The sequence below is a fragment of the Lontra canadensis genome, unplaced genomic scaffold (genome assembly GCF_010015895.1).
Source record: "Lontra canadensis isolate GAN:19392208 unplaced genomic scaffold, GSC_riverotter_1.0 scaffold5, whole genome shotgun sequence".
NCBI lineage: Eukaryota > Metazoa > Chordata > Mammalia > Carnivora > Mustelidae > Lontra > Lontra canadensis.
In genome coordinates, this window is record NW_022630999.1 from 25,874,418 (window position 1) to 25,892,221 (window position 17,804).

At 35.1% G+C, this 17,804-nt stretch overlaps 1 protein-coding gene across 3 annotated transcripts in view; it reads right to left on the reverse strand.

Moving 5' to 3' along the window:
- Positions 1-17,804, reverse strand: part of GABRB2 (gamma-aminobutyric acid type A receptor subunit beta2) — a 236,006-nt gene that overhangs the window by 144,958 nt on the left and 73,244 nt on the right. For all 3 annotated transcript variants that reach the window (XM_032851728.1, XM_032851730.1, XM_032851729.1), the window contains exon 5: positions 6,486-6,706. In XM_032851728.1, coding sequence (XP_032707619.1) covers positions 6,486-6,706 — 221 coding nt within the window. The remainder of the gene's footprint in view (positions 1-6,485; positions 6,707-17,804) is intronic.

A 17,804-nucleotide genomic window follows, 5' to 3' on the forward strand; every position in this document is an offset into this window, starting at 1 on the left:
CAGGAGGTGGTTGAATTGCCTTCTGCTTCCTGCTGAATTTTTCTTTAAGAATGTGAATCTTTAATCAGAAGTGACATGTTTCTGATCTAATGTTACGTATGGGAGGTGTACGGGCATATGAAGTTAAGGCCTCCCCCTCACATCAAAAGACAAACAGCTATTTTTAGATGGGTCAGCTATTACTGAAAGACTAAGCCATTCTTTCCATAAGAACTGGCCTAATAAAGCCAGCATTGGTACATCTCCAGAGCCATTTATTTAACCCATGAGACTACACATTATAACATTATAAGATTATAAATTGTGCAACAAATAGCTTTGCCTGTCACTAAAATATTGAGTGAATTTTAAATGGGATTCCTGTATTTTACAGCAACAACCACATATTTCTCACCTTATATCAAAACCATAAACCATATCCTATATTAGATAAAGAAATATATCCCAAATATGTCCCATAATGGTTAAAGAAGAGGAGAAGGGTTTTCTTGATATGCAAACATGTTTACGATATATCCATTGTTATTTTAAAAATTCAAATCACAAAATGGTATGTATAATGTAAATCTGCTTTTATAAAAAACTTCCTATATGCTTTTTTACTAGAAAAGTATCTGGAAGACTATAAAGCAAGGTATAGGTAGTAGTTATCTCTGGGTGGTACAATTAAGGGTAATTTTATGCTCATAACAGCATTTTCTAAGTTTTTAATAATAAATGTACATCACCTCCTGATAGGAAAAGTGTTTTGTCTTAATTATGTTTGTAAAAGAGTTTTTAATATGTGATAAAATGCATATGATATAAATAATATGCAGTCCAATTTAGATTCAGATTCTAAATGTTAACAAAATCTACATTGTTATATTAAAAAAAAGATGTTATCATTTGATAACTCAGGTTTTCTTGTGTACCAAAATGTAATAATTTTTTTGTTTTCTTTTTTTTTTTAAGATTTTATTTATTGATTTGACAGAGAGAGATCACAAGTAGACAGAGAGAGAGAAAGAGAGAGAGGGAAGCAGGCTCCCTGCTGAGCAGAGAGCCCGATGCGGGACTCGATCCCAGGACCCTGAGATCATGACCTGAACCGAAGGCAGTGGCTTAACCCTTTCTTAATCAGACTTTTTCAAAGAGATAACTGCAGTTGCTAAATAACTGAAATTAACTGAAATATCATGTTAAGTACTGCTGTATGCATAATGAGATGGGAGTGTATATGCTTAAAAATTATGTGCCATACATTAGCAAAATCATAGGATTATGAGATTTGGGGAGCTAGAAAAAAAATTTAGAAATCACTTTAAGTAATTATAAGAATAATTAATTGTAAGACAAGGCCTCCTAATTTTACGCCCACTGTCAATATTCATTTACTTTTGAAATCTAACAAATATCTCTTATTTCAAGTAAATAACAGTCTAAATTTTATCTATATAACATTCTTTATAATTTCAATATCAGATTAAACCTGATTTTTACCAGTGAGGGCTTTAACTGGATTCATTAACAAAAATCTTACATTTTCTATGCCATTTTCCCTTGAAGTGTTCTGAAAACGATTTGATTGGGCCAATCTTATTTGTGAGTATTATATAGTTCATCTATTTGAAATATTTCCTTTGTAAATTGCTAGGAATTCTTCCGCCTCGTCAACTGGAAAGTCTTTTGTCACCAATTATCCAGCTGGGTTATTCCTGAGAAAGTATTCTTCTTCCTCCAGCTATATCTCCTGACAGAAATCTCTAAATAACATTGTTAAAGACAAGAGGTATTTGATTTTACAATCAAATTGGTGTAATTGAGCTATCAACCAGTCAAGAGTGAAGGTGAGAATCTATATTCAAAGATTTCATTATTCTTTAGCCACAAACTATAAATTTGAGTTTCAAAAAGGCATTATTCATAACTTTGGTTTATTATTCCTGTATCCCATAGATTTTTTAAAAGGTATTATTTATTTATTTGACAGGGAGAGAGCAAGCGAGAGTACAAGCAGTGGGGGAGTAGCAGGTAGAGGGAGAAGCAGACTCCCCTGCCGAGCAAGGAGCCTGATGTGGGACTCCATCCCAGCACCCTGGGATCATGACTTGAGCCAAAGGCAGATGCTTAACCGACTGAGCCACCCAGGTGTCCCTGTATCCCACAGATCTTATAAATAGGTTGAGAAAATAGACATACAATGAAACATGAGGAAAAGGAAAGTCTTTTTGAGAAATCGCACAATACTGGATTAAATAATTACTGTGTGCACGCTACAAGCAAGGCCCTGGGCTGGGGCTACAGGCAGATTTACAGGTGGTCATGCCACCTGGGTCTCAAGCCAGGCATCCATTTTTCTTGCTTCAGATTGTGTGCTGTCAAATGCAATGGCTTGAGTTCATCGACTCCAGTACACATGTTCTTTCGTCATTCCTTTTTTCACTCTAGATAACCCTGGGCTAGATGTTTCACATTCTCTGTAATCCACTTGCTCACTCTTCTGGCTTTATACAATGAACCTAGTGTCTTATTTAGCTGAATTGTGAAAAGATAACTGAAGTAAAATTCTACAATATAAAATGGCCATCTTGATATGTGAAGCCTTCCCTTTGCCTGTCTTCAAATATCCCCACATTCATTTATTCATTAAATAGTAACACTGAACACTTATTATATGCCAGTTACTATGCTACTCCAGTTATATAATTTCATTTTCTAGACTGATGTAAGATTATATAGTCTTTTAGATTCATTAGTTATTGATTCAGAGGATGACTGGGTTGTAAAAACATTGGCATTATCTAATTTACCCCTCTGTTTTATATACAAGGAAATTAAAACCTGGATAAGACACTCAAGGTTCAAAAAGAAGTTTGTTACAAAAGTCAAAACTAAAACCTTAGTTTCATTACCATCATGGTTTGTTAAGGAAATTAGTTTCATTGACTACTGTGTCCATTTATGTATCTGAACAACATTAAAACTTTGTTCTCTGAACCTCTAATACAGTTATCAACCAGAGGAGCACTGGGATAATGGAGAGTAAGCTGCTAATTTGTGCTTTTGGTGATGGGGAAACAAAAATCCAATCAGAATGAAAACCATTAAAACCTACCCATAACAGTAGCACCTAAAACATTTTCCATGTTTCTAAATCTCAATCTCCATTTCCTGAGCTCCTCAAAGCCACTATACCTTAATGCAAGCTTGCTGAGTGGCTGCTATGCTGCCATCCTCAAAACTCCTACTTTCCAAACACAATATATCAGCGTAAGTGTACTCAGAGCTCCTGCTATGTACAGTCAGACACATAGGGCCACTCATGCAGGAGGACAACTGATTTCATAAAGAGGTTATCAAGATTGTAACTGAAGGGTTTTGACCACTCATTCCTGGGTTATGGCTTAGCCTGGCTGTCTATGGTCATGGGCCCCACGCTCTGAGCCACACACCCTTTGAGATGAGGTGACCTTCTTTTCAGACATAGCTCCTGAAAGTAGATGTCATGTATAGGAGATTCTCCACCTCTAAGAGATTAGAAAGATCTTTTCTTGGCTATAGACTCTTAAATCTTGAATGATGTTTCCTGGATATTAGAATCAGACATTCCTAGGTCTCTGAAACATAGCATTTTTCCTCTTCCAAATTTTATCATAAAAATTTCTAAACCTACAGATAAATTGAAAGAACAGCACAATGAACACCTATATACCAATGACAAAATTAAACCAGCATTGGTGTGCCTGGGTGGCTCAGTAGGCTAAGGGTCTGATTCTTGATTTCAGCTCAGGTCACGATCTCAAGGTTTTGAGACCGAGTGGGCTCTGCACTGGGCATCAAGCCTGCTTAAGATTCTCTCTCTCCTTCTCCCTCAGGCCATACCCCCCTTCTCCCTTTCTAAAACAAAAAGAAAAATTAAACAGGTATTAAAAATGCATACTACTTTCTCCTTCTTATGTCTTAATACCTGAACATTTCACTAAAGTAAACCCTACAAAAGAAGCTTGCTCAGATCCTCTGAATACTCTCTTCTCTGGCCCCCTTGTCCCTGCCAATGTGTGTGGATATCAATGGGAGAGGAGTTTAAGGGTAAGTAGGAAAAGAGAGTAAGTGATGTCAACCCTAGCAATGGTAATTTTAATTAATTAAATTCCTTTTATTTACACATTGAAAATGAACCTCCTGGAGTTGAGAAGAGAATATGTGGTCTGCATTAAATTTCTAGCAATGAAAAAAACATTCCATGATTAGTAAAAACTGGAATAGGATACTTATAAATTTCCTGAAAAACCTTGTTATCAATTTCAGAGTCAGTTAACAATACAACTGATAGAATGATTATAATTCATGCGCCTTCTCTGTCTAGTATTGTTAATTTCCTACATGTCAGACGTGTTTAAATCCTTTATTTCCTATTGTTGTGAGTTTTAGTTACAGCAGTGTCATATAATGGGGCTTAAAATAAGAATGAGCAAAATAAATAAATAAATAAATAAATAAATAGAATGAGCAGTCATCGATGTTTTTGTCTGATTATATAATGACATAAAGAAGCCATATTTTTCATCTATACTGGTCCTCTCTTTTCCTTCTCAATTCCAAAAACATCCTGATTGTTGATTTTCGCATCCATTCAACTTTGTATATATGTATTCAGAATTACCACCTTTATTGAGCGTATTTATGGTGTAGGTGCCTTGCCAGACCTGGGTCTACCAAGGAGAATACAGCTTGTTCTCTGCTTTCAAGGTGGGTGTTCCACGGAAATGGGAAGAGCTCAGGGTAATTTCTGCATGACTGCTGTGCAGATTAAGCGATTTGCTAAGCAAATGCCTCCAGCACTGGGTCTGGTGTTTAGCCAAAATTTGCCACTTGCCAGTCCTCCTCCTCATTCACTGCCGAGTGGGTATTACTTCTACACCTCCTTCTGCCTTCTTTAGGATTCTAACTATTCTCTGTGCTTAACTCTTAAAAAGTGTGACCTATAGCTTCTTTTGAACCCCCATCTCCCCCACAGCCTGAATGGTCACACTCTCATCAAGGTCTTTGTGATTCTAAATGTTTTATAGTTCATTCCAAGTGGTAAGTTTAGTACAATGTATCCATTAACATGATTCTTTCCATTAGTGCTTTCAAAGTCCTCCACTTCGGTGGAATCTTTGTCAACATTGCCATTTTCTCTCTCTGCTGTTTCTCTTTTTTCTAAGACACGCATATGTGAGCCCTGCCCATATTCAATCAATTTGCTTACCTCCAGTGGCTGACAGAGGACACACATGACTTCTCCATGCCTCACCCTCACCCACTTTCCCTTGGTAGCCAAATGCCACTTTCTCTAAAAATACGATCAACCAAAAAGCTGGTTCATAAGCACCCAAGACAATGTGCCAGTCAGACACACAATATATCAGACAATGAAAACAAGACATGACAGACAAGAAATATGTGGAAGTGAGAAGCGTCCCAGTGTAGTGGTTAAGAGCTGTGGCTCTGAACTCGGATCTGAATTCAAATCTCATCTTTGTAGCTAACTTGCTTTGTGATTTTAGATGTGAGCCTCAGTTTCTGCATTTAAAAATAAAGATCATAACTATTTGTAACATATGAAGTTGTTGTAAGGATCAACTATAACAACGCATGGAAAGCATTTAACTCAATATCTGACTCCTAACCCCTAAAAAATGAATAATAGTATTGTTACTACCATCATTATAATGATAAGGTAAGCACACATGTGTGCAAAACAGAATTGATCAGAGACATTTGAATGTTTCAGAGTTTAGAGTTTCTTCCTGATAACACAGAGGAATCCTTTATATTGTAATAATGTAATTTCTCAGAGTAAGATAACTATCTTTTTTTCTCTGTTTTCTTTCAGGAAACCAGCTATTGCTTCTAATACAAAATAAACTTTAAAAGAAGCAGCTGTCTTATTTTATAATTCAGCCTCACCTTAACAGCAGAGCATCACAATTACTTTCGGACATAAAAGTACATTGAATAGTATAAATTTATTATTAACAAATGTGGGATAATGACTTTATTTACTTGCAAGTCTGATTGCTCCTTGGAGGGTAAGAAGGCACAAAAAGCCTTCCTGTCATCAGAGGACCAGACCCAATTCCTGCAGCTTACAAGCAATTTATGAAGCAGAGCATCTGCCATCCTCAAACAAGTATTCAGCATCCAAAAAATTTTTTCCCTTTTAAGGAAGCCCTATATCTCAACTATTTTGATGGCTTATCCTTGCTCCTTAAAGAAAGCAGCTTTAGGATCAGCAGCTGATACTAGAAAATAATTCAGAAAAACTTATTCTTAGCTAAGGCTAAGTCCCTTTGTAAACATGTTCCCTTAAGCTCTCAGATGTCCACTGGATAGGAGATTTAACTGCTTATGATAGAACTAAGGGAGGAATAAGGAAAACAGCACAATATTGTCCTCCAATAAAAATCAATAGCTATTTCATTCAGGAAAAATTCAATTTTGAAATGGATGCTACAAACCTGAGGCCATAAAGAACCGTCCCATCTGGATGCAGGCGGATCATGCGGTTCTTGACAGTCACTCCATGTACAAATGACTTCTTATCATTCAGGAAGTAGGTATCCGGTACCCAGAGCTGGTCTGCCACTCTGTTGTCCAGAGTCAAGTTTAAAGGTATTACATTATAGGACAGTCTCTTATCTCTCCAGGCTTGCTGGAAATACATTGTCAAGGTATAATCCTGTGAATGTGAAAAGAAAATGATTATTTTGTACAAAAACTTGGGAGATAGGCAAACATCTTATTATTCATAAGAAAAGAAAATATATACAACCACACACTAGAAATATAGTATTCACATATAGGCAAATATTAATTTATTAAACCCTTTCTAACTGAACACCCAGTATGTGTCTGTCAGGCACTATGGCAAGCACTGTAAATATGGAAATGAGGAGAGTATATCCTGGTAAAATTTATTATATAGTACCCAGGAAGAAAGATGGTAAGGAATAATTAGTGAATTAACTAGACTTTCCCAAAGTGGGGTACGTAAAATTGTTTTAGATGGGATACAAATACAATTGTAAAAAAGTGGTTAATTGGGGCACCTGGGTGGCTCAGTGGGTTAAAGCCTTTGCCTTTGGCTCAGGTCATGATCTCAGGGTCCTGGGATCAAGCCCCGCGTCATCGGCCTCTCTGTTCAGCAGGGAGCCTCCTCTCTCTCTCTCTCTCTTTCTCTGCCTGCCTCTCTGCCTACTTGTGATCTCTGTCTGTCAAGTAAATAAATAAAATCTTTTTAAAAAAAGTGGTTAATTTGTTATAGTAATAATTGTAAGAGTTTGTCAAAGAGAATCCTAACCAGTCTAATCAAGGGGGATTTCCCAGGAGAGGTGGCATTTATACTAAGACTTATGTAGCTTCTTGGCTAAATAATATTAGCATAGTCAGTATTTCATGAGAATTTTAATCCCAGGATTCTGAATCATCAGGAGGCTCTTAGCTTTTGAGAAACAATGAGTTGTTATAAAGTGAGCACTGGCCTTGAAGTCCCAGATTCAGCATTTCTCAATTGTTTCTAGCATGTAAATTTTTACAAATTCTTTTGCTTAAGTTCCATTAACTATAAATGGGACTTTTAATACATACTTGATCTAAGCAGAAGATTGTTGACAAATGTAGAAATCAAATGCAATTTGTAAACTACAAAAAGCTATATATTATGAATAAAGCATTTACATATATATATATATATATATATATATATATATATATATATAGTGACATGTGTGATCCATTAGAGGCCTATGGGTACAATGTAATTGTTCTCACCCTCATTTGAATGACTTAATGACAGACCAAATATCATTTCAAAAGATAATTACCATTCTATTTTGAAACCAGTTCACAATGCTCTACTTGAGGGCTTTTGAAAAAACCAGAATCATGTATTAATCATCTCTACCTCTTGAGAGCTAGCACAGTCCTAGGGCACAAACAGTGAATGAATGAATGAATGAATGGGTATCCAATAAGGTACACCTACTGGATTTCTGCACGTATCTGTATACTTTTGTAGATAAGGTACACAACTCAATCTCTGTGAAGTCCCTAAGTTTTTCCAACCCTTATTGAGATTTATACATGCTAATTTGGTTATGTAATTTGAAAATATAACTTGTAATATATTACCTGTTAATAACATTGAATAGTTTTAATAGGAAAAGTATAATCTCTCTGCAAAAATATTAAATATTTTTGGGGCGCCTGGGTGGCTCAGTGGTTAAAGCCTCTGCCTTCGGCTCAGGTCATGATCCCAGGGTCCTGGGATCGAGCCCCGCATCGGGCTCTCTGCTCAGCAGGGAGCCTGCTTCCTCCTCTCTCTCTGGCTGCCTCTCTGCCTACTTGTGATCTCTGTCTGCCAAATAAATTAATAAAATCTTTAAAAAAAAAAAATATTAAATATTTTCACTTGTTTCATAAACATACAAATTTTGATCTCATTCAGAAGTCAGGGTAGGGCTGACTTCTGAATGAGAGGTATAGAATCAAAGCTCTATTCTAACAAAAGACTCACTAATATCCTCAAGTTATATCAAATAATGGTGGGTAAAATTTCCTTTAGTGGATCAGTTTAGTTAGTGCTTTTAAGTGCTCTGTAATACTCAGCTTTCATAAGAAAATATTATGAGGATCTCTAGAATAACAGCTTGATTTATAGTAAAAACAACCTTTTAGTCTTATAATTTTAAAACAGGAAAAGGACCAGATACATTTTTTGCATGAGCCTATGTTATACCCTAAAAAGTAGGACATAAACAAATAGTCAATTTATATGGAACGTAAGAGAACACATTTTGTAATTTCCAATTCTTGGAGATAAAATTGAAAATTTGATTTTTATCTCTATTAGAAGACAAAGCTATTTGTGCTTCTTTGATCATAAACCCTGTTAAGATTTAGGGAAGATAATACTGCTTGGAAGGCGCTGGGGTTTGTCAGTCAACTGAAATGTGTTTGGACACAGAAACTGTATTCTCTTTGGGGTTAAATAAATGGTACCACTGTAATAACCAGTACCATATGCTAATTCCCGTTATTTGTCAGTAAGGCAAAGCCTGCTAAGAAATGCACCCAGACAGACCCTAGTTAAGTCTGCTGTCACACCAATTTTCACTTTATTTATTTATTTTATTTTTTATTAACATATAATGTCTTATTAGCCCCAGGGGTACAGGTCTGTGAATCATCAGGCTTACACACTTCACAGCACTCACCATAACACATACCCTCCCCAATGTCCATAACCCCATCACCCTCTCCCTACCCCTCTCTCTCCAGCAACCCTCAGTTTGTTTTGTGAGATTAAGAGTCTCTTATGGTTTTTCTCCCTCCCAATCCCATCCTGTTTCATTTATTCCTTTCCTACCTCCCAACCCTCCCACATTGCAATCACTTTATTTATTTTTAAATGACTCATCAATGACACTGTCAAGAGTAAAAGAAACTCCTGAGTCTAAATAAATATTATTGGACTTAAGAAGAAAGAGTGGTTCTGTGTTCCATCCTCTCCCCCATGCCTCTACCCACCCAAGATAAATCCTTTGAACATTCACATAAAAAAGTGTATCTCTTACGTTTAACAACCCCACCTTTTGAAAGTTGTTTCACAATTGGTTTATTCAACTGGAAAAGCAAAAATAGAAACAAATAAACCACTTCTGGATGCTTCTCAATCTAGGGCATCACCATGCAGGAAGGATTTAGATAATCATAACTAAAACCAATTGACTTTGAATGTTGAAAAAGATGCAGTAAGCCCACTACAGACTATCTCTCTCACTAATTACAACTAAATATCCTGGAAATAATTAAGAAAAAAAAAGAAAAGAAAAAAGGAAAAAAACCTACCTAAGGCTATGCAAAGTAAGAATAGTATGTAGATTGGAGAAGGAATCAAAATGTGAAGAAAGACCTTTCCATTGCTGAGTTTATTGTTTGTTTTATTTTTTTCTCCCTATTTTATCTCATTAAACAAAGCCCAAACAAACAAATGGAGAGATATACCATGTTCCTGGATCTGAAAAATATCATTAAGATGTCAATCTCCCCAAACTGATCTATAGATTAAATTGAATCTTAATCAATATACAAGCAGAATTTTTTTAAATATGCAGTAGCTGATTGTAAAATTTATGTTAAATTTATGTTAAAAGCAAAAATAAATGAGATTAGACAAAACAATTTTGAAAGAAAAGAGCAAAGTTGGAGGACTCTATTTGATTTCAAGACTCACTATTAAGCTATATCTAACAATAAAAGAATCTAAAAACAAACCCACACAAATATGCTCAATGATTTCTTACAAGGAAGCAAAGGCAATAGATTAGAGCGAGCATAATTTTTTTAACAAATAGTCCAGATCAACAGGAACATCCATATGAAAATAAATATGTAAGAACCTCACCCATACTTTATACCTTACACAAAAATTAATTCAATTACATAGACTCCAATATAAATGTAAAACTATAAAACTATGAGAAGAAAACAAGAAATTCTCTGTGAGATTGAGTTGGGCAAAGACTTTGATATAAGCCGACAAACACAAATAACAAAACAAAATACTGATAAACTGGACCTCAACAAAATTCAAAACTTATGCTCCATGGAAAACTCTATTAGGAGAGTAAAAAGAGTAAAAAGACAAACCACAGACTGGGAGAAAATGTTTGCCATCGTGTGTCTGACAATGGATAGATATTCAGAATATATAAATGTATAAAGAATTCTCAAAACTCAACAAACAACCCCATAAAAAATAGCCAAAAATGTGAAAACTTAACCGATGAAGAAATGCAAATGATAAACAGGCACATGACATGATGCAAAACATCATCAGTCATCATGGAAAATCAAATTAAAAACTACAATAAGATCCTATAACACACCCATTAGAAAAGCTAACATAAGGGGCATCTGGGTGGCTCTGTCAGTTAAGCATTCGACTCTTGATTTCAGCTCAGGTCATGATCTCAGGGCTGTGAATTGAGCCTGGTGTCGGGTTCTGCCCTGGGCACGGAACTCCCTTAAGATTCTCTTTCTCCCTCTTTCCTAGCCCCCTCCCCCTCCTAAAAAGAAAAAAAAATCTAAAATAAAAACATCAAAAAACAACTGACAATTCCAAGTGTTGGTGAGGATGCAGAGCAACTAAAAATCTTATCTGTTGCAGGTAGGAATATAAATTATCAGCCATTTAGAAAATAGTTGGACAGTTTCTTATAAAGTTAACATACATTTGACAAATGACCTAATAATCTTACTCCAGCATGCAAAAATTTACAGCAGCTTCATATTAATCGCCAGAACTAGAGGCCATCTGGATGCATGATCTTCAGCAGATGAAGAGATAAACAAACTGCTACACCCATGAAATAGAGTACTACTCAGCAACAAGAAAGAACAAACTCTCGATATATGCCACATTATCGATATTTTTCAAATACAGAATATTAAGTAAAGGATACATATTAAATGACTCCATTTATACATTCTGTAAAAGGTAAAAGTGTAGGGGCAAAGAGCAGATTAATAGTTCCCTGGGATTCCAGATGGGGGAAAGGTTGACAGCAAAAGGCCAGAATGACGGAATGATTTGAGGTAACAGAATTGTCCTGCATTCTAATTGCAGTGGCAGCTACATGACTAGGCATTTGTCAAAACTCATGGAACTATATACCAGAATGAGTGTGCTTTTATATAAGTAAGTTTTTTTTAAAAAATTTAAAACTGCTTAAAAAAAACAACAACATACCCCTAGGGTCAGACACATACAGGTTCATTCATATCCTAGATCTTTTCCTCTGTTGTGACCTTGGGTGTATCCTCTCATATTTCTGCACCTGCTTTCAGCTCAGAAGAACAGCTAAAGTTAATTAACTTAGAAATTAGGGTAAACAAAACTGCTTTGACATCTGTGGGGAAAAAGCAGACTAATGCTACAAAATAAGTCTCCTTTGTGCATACTAGGGGACAAACAGCTCCATCAGGATGGGCTGAAAAAAGACTCCCACTAAACTCAACAATTCCTCATTGGTACGAGGGAGCTTGACTAAGCAGCCCCTAAGGCTGTTTCTATTGATAAAATAATTCCATTCTAAGTAACATTTTACTGATTTTGCATTCAAATGCAAAGTGTGCTATCACTTAAAAATCTTCTAAATATCTATCTCTTATATTTGTTTTTTGCTATCTTTGTAATTTGTTTTCTAATAACCAAGATTCAAACTTTTCCTGTTCCTTTGGCTTACTCTTCTAGAAAATGTATAGTATGAAATACTACTATAGTATGAATATACTATAGTAGTATTTCATACTATATAGTATAGTATGATATACTATGTATAGTATATAATATAAATATGATATAATATAATAGAAATATAATATAATCTAAATACTATACATAGTATTTCATACTATATAGTATAGTATGAATATACTATAGTATGAAATCCTATAGTATGTATAGTATGAAATATTTTGTGTGTGTATTTCTTAACTGTTTTAAAGTTCATTATTTTGCAAATTGCCTATTCATGCTCTCTGAACATTTTTCTGCTTGAGTGCTTACCACCTACTATTGGATATTTCAAAATAGATATAGATAGAGATATAGGTAAATGATATAGGCATAGATATAGATAAAAAATTCTTACTTTTCTATTTTCTTTTCTTTTTTTCTATATTTCTTTCTATATTTATCTTGACTTTGTATTTGGAAACATGCTAGTACAGAGTTTCACACAGCTTCCTCTAAAAGTAACATTTTTTTTTAAAGATTTTATTTATTTATTTGACAGAGAGATCACAACTAGACGGAGAGGCAGGCAGAGAGAGAGGGAGAAGCAGGCTCCCTGCCGAGCAGAGAGCCCGATGTGGGGCTCGATTCCAGGACCCTGAGATCATGACCTGAGCTGAAGGCAGAGGCTTAATCCACTGAGCCACCCAGGCACCCCCCCAATTTTTTTTTAATGATTTTATTTATTTGAGATTGAGAGAGAGAGAGCAAGCATGAGAGGAGAGAAGTCAGCGGGAGAAGCAGACTCCCTGCTGAGCAGGGAGTCCGATGTGGGACTCTATCCCAGGACTCCAGGATCACGACCTGAGCCAAAGGCAGTCGCTTAACCAACTGAGCCACCCAGGCGCCCCTAAAAGTAACATTTTGCAAAACCGTAGAACCATATCAAACCGAGGTAGTAACATTAATATAATACTAGTAACTAAATATAGACATTATTAGAACACCACCCATTTGTTCACTAAGGTCTTTTTACTCTTCCAGGATCCAATCCAAGATACTACCTGGCACTTAGTTTTTATGCCCCTTAGCCTCCTTCAGTCTGTGGCAGTTCCTCTTTGATGATGTTTATGCTTCCAAAGAATACTGGTCATTTATTTTGTTGAACGTCTCTCAGTTTGAGTTTGTCTGATGCATGCTTATGATTTTGGGCAAGAATGTCACCAAAGAAGCTTTATGTCTCATTACTTGTGATATTAATCTGAAACAGCTGATTAAGGTTGTCTTTGCCAGGCTTCTTCACCAGGAAGTTAATGTTTTCCATTGTATTAAATAAATATCTTGGGGTAGACACTTTAGAACTATGAAAGCAGTAAGATTATCAGGCTGACTTCTATAATCAGTATAATCATTTGCATGTTTTCCAAATTTCTATTTCTCTTCATTCACCTCAACCTGAATTGATGTATTCAACCTGTTGATAATGCTTAACTATTGGTAAGACAAACCAAAAGAAGTATATACCAACATAAGCCATTTAGTGTGCTTTATTATTAAATAATGAGAACTATCTTCTTAAAGATCATTCTGTCTACCTCCTCCTTTCACAAACCAGTGGGATTGTTCTGGATTCTGCTCTCAGCTACAGACTTTCACTCTGTAGGTATGGTGTGCATCTTATCCTGTCTCAAGCCTGCAGATTGCACTTCGTGGTCTATATTCATACAAGGGCCTGATTTGCTGTTCAGCTACAAAGCTTCAGCATTCTTTCTATCTTCAAACATCTCTATGGTTTTCCATATGCTTTTTTGTTCTCTGGACACCTCATCCTTCCTAATCAATGGCGCTTTCCCTTTCTTCTTGCAAAGCATGACTATGTATGTGAGAAAAAATGTAAATGCAATTATATCATTTCCCACCCCTTTATGTCCTTTTTCTTAGTTTTCTGTTTCGGAGCACAGAGAGTGGGGAAGGGGGCTGATTTCACATGTGTTTACTCTGCCATCTGAAGATATAAGGACACCTAACAGTTTATTTTTTTCAAGGAGCAGAGTTTGAGGCTTATTTTCATCATTGATAGTGTGTGGGTTGTTTAATTTGCTTTACTTATTGGAACTGCATTCTCTAAGCTTGACAATAACAGCTGCTTCTGTGCTAAAATATTGAGCTTTGGTGATTAATCTTTTTTCTTGAGATCTTCTAGATAATAGTTTTGCCTCCAAAATTAGATGTTTTCAAATCTCTCTCTCTCTCTTTCTCTCTCTCTCTGCTTAGGCTTTCATATGGTGATGGATATTAAGGAGGACACCTATCGCATGGAGAACTGGGTGTTATATGCAAACAATCATTGAACACTACCTCAAAAACTAGTGATGAACTGTGTGGTGACTAACAGCATAATAAGATAAAATAAAATAAAAATAATAATAAATAGAAAAATAAAAAATAAAAATTTTAAAGGAAAACCTGCAAAAAATGATAAAATTTTTAGCTTTATCTTAATTACCTCTTGCTGAAATGACAACTATGCCTAATATACCATCATGTATTATTTTCCTTTAATGTATTATACTAGGTCAAAATTGAGTTTTTGAGCTAAGAATCTGAGTTTCTAACTTTTATAAGACAGAGCTAGTAATTTTTTAAGGCAGTAAAATCTGTGATTTAGGAACCGTGAGTGCAATTTTAATTTAATTTAAATATAATGCAAATTTCATACCAATAAAACTCCATGACAGTTTGTTCAACATAACACATTTATCACTTTTACTATCATTCTGGGCATAGTCTTTAAGTTTGGGGCATGTTTAGAAAATTTTTTCATTGTTTCTGTTTGGAATTTCTATTTTCAAAAAATGTAATGCAAGAGATTGAATTCAAAGATTGGGATGCTAAATTATTCCCCTAATTAATAACTTCTGTTTTTATCCCTGTATGAAAGAAAAGACTTTACATCTGAGGTAGAAATTAACACCTAATTAAATATCATAGGAAGACACAGTAAGTACATAGTAAGGGCATTCTCAACATCTTAAGCTGTCACCTCCTTGAGAGCAAAGAATGTTTCTTAGTCCTGTGTATGTAGACAATATTGTGCATACTTTCTGATAAATGGTACAACTACCTTTGTCTGTTAAATGGTACAGATTTCCTTGTGAACACCTGGGAATATGTACAGAGGTCTAAATTGTGTATACCCTTTGCTCTGATATTTACATTGCTAGAGATATTTGTAGAAAATAAGCAGTATATTTTGACAACTTTATCTAAAATTAACATAAATCTCTTATTTTTCTGTCTCCAGTACTAAGAATCTAATTTAAATCACACTATCAGTGAGTAAGTGTAATGCCACTATTAACTGTCTCCTTGCTTATAGCCCTTGTCTTCACAGGACTGTAGAAACAAAAATCTGTTCACATCTCCCTTGGTTAGTATCATCCGGATGCTTTTCATGGCACTTAGAATAAAACCCAAACCTACTACCAGGCCCTACATGACCTGGACTCTGTATGCCTCTCTGATCTCACCTCCTACTACCCCTTTTCTTCCCCCACCTCAACTCACTAAGCTTATCTACTGCTTAAGCTTTTTCTCTGTTTCACAAATAACCCAACCTCCTTCAGCCTTACAAACTTTGTCTTAACAATTGACTAACTGGAAAAGCTATGTACCTGAGTTTAATTGGCTCTTCCTTGGGATTCAAAGCTCAACTCAAAGATCAAACCTACTCAGTAGGCTCTTCCCTGACCATCTTACTCTCAACCCCAGCAGTCCTATCACATCCTCCATTTTTATTATGTTTATAGCACAACCATTGTTTTTCAACTAATTCTATTTATTTATTGGCTTACTTTATTTTCCATCTCTCCCAAGTGGAAGGTACATTCCATGAAAATACGAAGCTTCCTTGAACTTGTTTATCACTATGCTCTCATGTCTAAAAAAGAGTTTAGCAGAGTAGCAATACAAGAACTAGCTACTGAAAGATGTGAAAAACTGGGGCCCCTGGGCTGTTCAGTCGTTAAGCATCTGCCTTTGGCTCAGGTCCTGATCCCAGGGTCCTGGGATGGAGCCCTGCATTGGGTTCGCTGCTCTTTGGGAAGCCAGCTTCTCCCTCTCTCACTCCCCCTTCTTGCATTCCCTCTCTCACTGTGTTTCTCTCTGTCAAATAAATAAATAAAATCTTAAAAAAAAAAAAAAGAAAGATGTGAAAAACAATGAAAGACAATGCACAGACATTTATCTCCTCAAATACACTTATTGCTGGATTATCAAAAAAAAAATTAATAAAGACCATCAGCATGGGACTGAGTAAATACAAGAGAATACAAATATATAATGGAACACATGTTGTAATTAAAAATAACATTGTAAATATATTTATTGACATGAATAGATATTCTCAACATATTATTATATATTATTGTTTTTTAAAGAATACTACAAAACAATATGCACAATATGATCCCATTTTGAATTATATAAATATATATATTTGGAAAAAGTGTCTAAAAGAAAATATAAATATTAACAGTGGTATCTCTGTACGTGAGATGACAGGAGATTTTTAATTCTTTTTGTAATCTATATTATTTTGTTTTATAAATATAAATTATTTCTTTTTATGGTTTATGCAAATTCAAGTTAGTTAACATATCATGTATTAATTTCAGGGTAGAATTTAGTGATTCATCAGTTGCATATGACACCCAATGTTCATTATATCAAGTACCCTCCTTAATACCCATCACCCAGTTACTCTAGGTCCCCACCACACCCTTCCAGCAACCTTCAGTTTGTTTCCTATAGTTAACACTCTCTTGCAGTTTGTCTCACTCTCTGTTTTTATCCTGTTTTATTTTTCCTTCCCTTCTCCTATATTCATCTGTTTTGTTTCTTAAATTCCACCTGTGAGTGAATCCTATGGTATTTGTCTTTCTCTGACTTATTTAACTTAGTATAATACCCTTTAGTTCCATCTACATCATTGCAAATATCAAGATTTCATTATTTTTGATGGCTGAGTGATATTCCATTTATGTATACTTATATATACATATATATATATATATATACATATCACATCACACCTACAACAAAAACTGTATAAATAAATAATTCCTTGTTGAATTAAATTATAAAAATAGAATCTAATATTAAAATATGTCTTTGCTTTCTGCATATTTTGGAGATCAGCATAAAGGAAAAGGAAATGTAGTCATAAATGAAAAATTCTCAGCCTTTTGGCTTGTTATTAACAAAATACACACTCCTTTGTATTGATCAAGGGATTTTATCCAAAATCACATGAGAAGTAACATCTTTAAGTGGGAAACTATTTTTCCATCCCAGGGAAATCCACAGTTAAATCATCATTGAGAAGTGAAAGTCCATCCCTAATTTTCCTCCTAAATACTGAAAGATCCCAGACTCTTCCTCTGATACGAACTTTTGTTTTCCTCATACTAACCATTAGGAAATTTCATTATTAATGCAAAGGCTTCATATCTGTTCCTTGTTTAATGTTTAATACTCA